General features: G+C 53.6%; 1 protein-coding gene across 1 annotated transcript in view; it reads right to left on the bottom strand.

Moving 5' to 3' along the window:
* CELSR1 (cadherin, EGF LAG seven-pass G-type receptor 1) overlaps positions 1-6,157 on the bottom strand; it is a gene marked incomplete at its 5' end in the record, with an annotated part of 201,612 nt that overhangs the window by 85,546 nt on the left and 109,909 nt on the right. The window contains 2 exons of the mRNA XM_011934791.1: positions 452-567; positions 3,823-4,045. Coding sequence (XP_011790181.1) covers positions 452-567; positions 3,823-4,045 — 339 coding nt within the window. The remainder of the gene's footprint in view (positions 1-451; positions 568-3,822; positions 4,046-6,157) is intronic.

Below are 6,157 nucleotides of genomic sequence, written 5' to 3'. Positions count from 1 at the left end.
AGAGTCTTGCTTTGTCGCCCAGGCTGGAGTGCAGTGGTGCAGTCTCGGCTCACTGCAACCTCAACCTCCTGGGTTCAAGCAATTCTCCTGTCTCACCCTCCCAAGTAGCTGGGATTATAGGCACACATCACTTCGCCCAGCTAATTTTTTTTATTTTTAGCAGAGACAGGGTCTCACCATGTTGGTCAGGCTGGTCTCTATCTCATGACCTCGTGATTCGCCTGCCTTGACCTCCCAAAGTGCTGGGATTACAGGCATGAGCCACCACGCCAGGCCTGTTATGAACATCTTTTTGCACTTTGGATTCCTTCAATAAGACAGGTTCCTAGACCTACAATTGAGGGATGAAAGGATAAGCAGCTTGGAGGCGCTACACAGGGCAAGGGTCGTTTTAACCCACAAAGTATCTGTGAATTGCTCAGAGCTGCCCTTCCTAGGGAGAAGGCCCCACCTGCAGAGAAGGTGAGCTGCACCTGCTCGTCCACGACCTCCAGAGCGATGAAGTCGTGCTTCTCGTTGAAGCGGCCATTGTAGAGCAGCAAGCCATTCCTTTCTTGGGTGGCAAACCTGCAGAGCCAAGCAGAGGCATATCATGGGATGAAGACTCCAGGGTCAAAAGGCTGCCTAGGGGCCGGGTGCAGAGGCTCACGCCTGTAATCCCAGCACTTTGGGAGGCCGAGGAGGGCAGATCACGAGGTCAGGAGATCAAGACCATTCTGGCTAACATGGTGAAACCCTGCCTCTACTAAAAAAAACAAAAATACAAAAAATGAGCCGGGCATGGTGGCGGGCGCCTGTAGTCCCAGCTACAGCTACTTGGGAGGCTGAGGCAGGAGAATGGCGTGAACCCCGGAGGCATAGCTTGCAGTGAGCCGAGATCTCACCATTGCACTCCAGCCTGGGCAACAGAGTGAGACTCCATCTTGGGGGAAAAAAAAAATGGCTGCCTAGGAATGACAAGCCCAGTCAGAGGAGGGCAAGCACGTGGGGCTACAATTCAGGAAAGAATGGTGTCAGGCATGCATCCCTCTCATAGGAACAGACAGCCCATCAAGCTTGATAAGCAGTGTTCTTTTCTGGAAGTAGCAAACCAGAATCCATGGAGAATCTGGTTACCATGGCCTATAAAATGCAAAAAATATCCCATTTGCACAACATGCTACAAGTATGACCAGTAGCCAGGACACCTGTTACAGATGTGTTTGGACAAAGCACGCACCGTACATTTTCTGCTGCTGTGAACAGATCCCCTTGTGTGTGCGCCAGGGCATGGGGACCTGGTACCTTCCCAGGAGGGGATGATGCTGTGGAAGGACCCCACTTAGCCCTGCCCCGCCCGCACAGTCAGCCACAATAGCATCTTTTGGTGCCCAAACATGGGTCAAAAAGACCCCAGGGCCTTTGCACCAGCCGCCCCCTACCCCAGAAACAATCTCCCCAGGCTTTGCAGATCGCTCAGGGGTCAACCCAGCTGTACCTGCCCTGACTCATTTTACTCCAAGTTGCCCTCACCTCCCATCAGCCTATGACATCACTCAGTTAGTTTCTGAAATCATGCTGCTGACTCACTGGTTTATAAGAATGCATGATCCATAAGGGGAGGAACTGCAGCTCTCATTCCCTGCTGCATTCCAGAGCCCAAAGAGGATCTGGTCCATATCAGCACTTAATATGGGCTGTGTGAATAAATGAAAGGAAGGGGCATGAACAGACGCCTGAACATGAACAGGCCTGTCAGAACTCAGAGCATGCACAGCAAAAAACCACCTGCTCTGGCAGGAGATCATCAAATTCTCAGAAATCCTTCTCCCACCCAGGGGCCCAGGCAGGGGGTCTTCAGACCCAAATCACCACAACACTCCCCCACCTCCCTGGTTTCAGAGAACTTGGCAAACCTCCTGAGAGAGCTTGGGACAGGTTCCTGAGCTAGCTGGGTGTCTCCACCATCAGAGATCAGTGGCAGGAACTCCTTTTGACTTAAGGTTGGTTTATCCATTTTCCTGCAGGAGTCGGCCTGAGCCAGCCTGGAGCATCTGACCTCAGCCTTTTTCTTGAGTTAAAATTGATGGTTTTGGCTAGCCGGTGGCTCACACCTGTAATCCCAGCACTGTGGGAGGCCGAGGTGGGTGGATCACCTGAGGTCAGGTTGACCCACCCAGCCAACATGGTGAAACCCCGTCTCTACTAAAAATACAAAATTAGCCAGCATGGTGGTGGGCACCTGTAATCCCAGCAACTTGGGAGGCTGAGGCAGGAGAATTGCTTGAACCTGGGAGGCGGAAGTTGCAGTGAGCCGAGATCACACCGCCACTGCACTCCAGCCTGGCAACAAAGTGAGACTCCGTCTCAAAACCCAAAAAACAAACAAAAAAACTGATGGTTCCCAACTGTCCCTCGAACCCCCTCTATTCAGAATGCCAGCAAGAACTGACGACAAACGCTAAAGAAAAACACCCACACAGCACACTGATGCTTGGGCAGGGAATGAGCAGGGAGAAGGGATCTCAATGACGATGGGGCCAACTCAGTGCAGGCTTGTTTCCCGAGACTCAGCCCCTGGGTCACACCCGAGACTCAGCCCGCCCCTGGGTCACACCTGATTCCCTTCGGTTGGTTTCACTTCTGTGCGGTTCCCTTTGGACCCAGGTGGGGGCTGTTGGGCGGTGTCAGCGTCCAACAGTCCTGCACGGCTCCCCTGGCAAGCACATGTACACCACTGGCGACAGAGCAATAAAGAAGGGACCCAAAGCCGAGGGGAGGGTTGGAAGAATGCAAGCAAAAAGAGGAAAGGCCAGAAAACAGAAACCGAGGCCCGGAGAGGGGGGCCGGGGAAGGAGGAGAAAAGAACAAAGGGCCGGGGGGATGAGAGGCAGCTGGGAACAGAGCCCGCAGCCCACTTGGGAGCCTGGACACTTGGCAAAGAGAAACTAGAAAGAGGAGAAGGAGCATGAAAGCACCCACCTGAAACAAAAGCAGCTAGGCGCCCCCAACCTGGCCCCTCACAGCGGCTCTCAGAGGCTCAGGAGGGTTCTGCCCACAGCCCCCACCACTCCCAAAGTGTAACTGCCCTGGAAGCTTGGGGAGGGACCTTACGATTTTACTTTTAAAGGCATTCCCTACAAAACCCTCAGTGATTTAGCGTCAGCTTTGACTGTTTAGCCACCATCACACGTAAGGGAAATCCTTCATAATTGTCCAGTGCAATAATCTCAGAAATTCAGAATCTGACAAGCAGCAGCGGATCATTCCCTTGTGCAGACATTTAATTAAACATGATCAGAGGTGGAGAGGAGAGTGGTAGCCACCAGAGGCTGAGGAGGGAGCAGGGAAGGGGCTGAAGAGAAGTGGGTTAAGGGGTACAAAGAAAGACACAGAAGGAGTAAGTTTGTGTGTGTGTGTGTGTGTGTGTGTTTGAGATGGAGTACTCGCTCTGTTGCCCAGGTTGGAGTGCAGTGGCACAATCTTGGCTCACTGCAACCTCTACCTTCTGGTTCAAGCGATTCTCGTCTCAGTCTCCCAAGTAGTTGAGATTATAGGTGTAAAGCACCGCATCCAGCTAATTTTTGTCTTTTTAGTAGAGACGGGGTTTTGCCATGTTGACCAGGCTGGTCTCAAACTCCCAACCTCAGGTGATCCACCCGCCTCGACCTCCCCAAGTGCTGGGATTACAGGCGTGAGCCACCGCGCCCGGCCTGGAGCTACTCAGCTAGCAAAGGCCACACAGGGAGGACACTGACGTCACGGTCTGGGGGGATGGGGTGCACAGAGAAGCCCGCCCCTTTCCCGAAGAGACCTGTGTGGTGCGGCAGGACACACACTCACGTGAGGGAGACGGTGAAGTGGAAGCGCTGTCTCAGGCCCCGGAAGGTGACGAAGGACCGGGGCGGGAAGCTCCTGGTGGTCACCTCGCAGTAGGGCCTCTCGTACTCGCCGGGAGGACACACGCAGCGGAAGCCGCCGATGAGCAGGTTCACGCAGGTGCCCCCGTTCTTGCACACCCCGTTGGCACAGCGGCCTGAGCGGGCATCCACCTCACAGTGCTCTCCTGGGGGGCAAGAGGAAGACGCCAGAGAGGTTACCAAGCAGCCAGGGAAGAGCCGACGAGCCTGTCTCAGACCCCGGACACACCTCAGCCACGGAGTCAGCTGCTGAAAGAAAACCTGACTGACTCCAGGTCAGGCCTGTGACACGAACAGAAACCCCCGAGTTCTTGAGGACTTGCCCAGAGCCGGGCCAGAGTCGGCCGCACCCAGCTCCTGCTGGGCGGGCTGAGGATGGTGGCTGGGGGGTTTCCACAAAGCTCTCTGGGGTCAAAGAAACAGCAGCAACGAGCCCTTCCCAGCCTCCAGCCCCGTTCAGAACACCCTGCAGGCTGAGCTGGACTCCTCTGAGCGGAACGCCTAGAAAGAGACCAGAGAGCCTCACGCCCTCTCCCCACACCTATGCCCGTGCGATAGCAGAACACAGCCAAGTCTCGTCAGAGATTCAGAGCACGCTGTCATCACGTGACCCAAAGGCCACCTTCTCAGCAGGCCGCCTGCCCTGCCTGCCGTCCGCCCTCCCACAGACACCTCACACTGGCCACCCCTGGATTCCAACTCAGTTCTAATCTGGCCCGTCTCGACCACCAGCCTGTGAGCTCCTGAAGGGCAGACACCACCCTACTCTGACGTCCTCCTCAGAGTTTAAACTCTTCTGTGACAGGAAGGTTCTGGAAGCTTTCCCAGAAAACCAGGCGGGCAGCCCACAGCACACTGCCTCTCTCCCCGTCTGCCCTCAGACCAGGAGTGCTCAGAACCTCATCTGCTCGGAGGGCCTCAGCATTCGCCACGCTTTGAACAAGTTGTTCCTGCACTGGCCACGGCATCCTCCAGCAGCCAGGCGTGTGGCTGGTGACACTCCCAACCCCAGACGGGATGGTGGCCCACAACCCGCACACCCCATACTGCCTCCTCTGCCTCCGCCACCTGGGGTGGACCCCGGCCGGAGACCCCTCACAGACCTGTAGGGGCTTCCAACAACCAGAAAATTCCCAGCAACATTCTCTCCCAGGTACGAAATTTTAAATGAATGCATTTTAAAATAAAAGTATTATGTTCACATACTAAACAAACAAAAAAAACACAGTGTAAAAAGTATGGCGTGGGCCGGGCGTGGTGGCTCGTGCCTGTAATCCCAGCACTTTGGGAGGCCAAGGTGGATGGATCACCTGAGATCAGGAGTGTGAGACCAGCCCGGCCAAACTGGGGAAACCCTGTCTCTACTAAAAATACAAAAATTAGCTGGGTGTGGTGGTGCACGCCTGTAATCCCAGCCACTTGGGAGGCTGAGGCGGAAGAATTGCTGGAACCCGGGAGGCGGAGGCTGCAGTGAGCAGAGATTGCGCCACTAGACTCTTAACATGGGCAACAGAGCGAGACTCTGTCTCAAATCACAGTATTCCATCAGAGGACCACGTCAAAACTTACATCACTCACGTCCAGTCGACAGGCATGTGGGCCATTTATAGTTTTTGTTTATGGCAAGTGACTTTTCAGTAAACATTCTCCTGTATAAACCTTGATGTGCTTTAAGACTCTCTAGAGAAAATCCCTAACACTGCTGAGTCAAAGGTCACACACAAGTGACATTTTTTTTTTTGAGACAGAGTCTCACTCTGTCGCCCAGGCTGGAGTGCAGTGGTGTGATCTAGGCTTACTGCAACCTCCGCCTCCTGGATCCAATCAATTAGCCACCATGCCCGGCTAATTTTTGTATTTTTAGTAGAGACAGCGTTTCACCATGTTGGCTGGGCTGGTCTCAAGGGATCAGCCTGCCTTGGCCTCCCAAAATGCTGGGATTACAGACATGAGCCACTGAACCTGGCCACAAGCGACATTTTGATGGATATTTCCAAACCACCATCTTCAAAAGGCTACACATATCCACTCCCACCAACGCAGATGAGAGAATTTTGTTCTGTCAACACTAGGTATGATCCGTCTTTAAAATATTTTGCATCTCTGACAAATGGATCTCAATGATGTTTCCATTTGCATTTATCTTTGATGAGGCCAGCATCTCTTCCTATTTTATTGGCAATTTACACTCTCTTTCCTGGAAGCTGCCTGATCATTCCCGTGTTTGTCTTTCTTCTGGGTTGTTGGTCCTGCTTCTA

The sequence above is a fragment of the Colobus angolensis genome, unplaced genomic scaffold, assembly GCF_000951035.1.
Source record: "Colobus angolensis palliatus isolate OR3802 unplaced genomic scaffold, Cang.pa_1.0 Scaffold138, whole genome shotgun sequence".
Lineage (NCBI taxonomy): Eukaryota > Metazoa > Chordata > Mammalia > Primates > Cercopithecidae > Colobus > Colobus angolensis.
The sequence above is the reverse complement of the archived record's forward strand: the minus strand, read 5'-3'. Positions and strand labels throughout refer to the sequence as shown.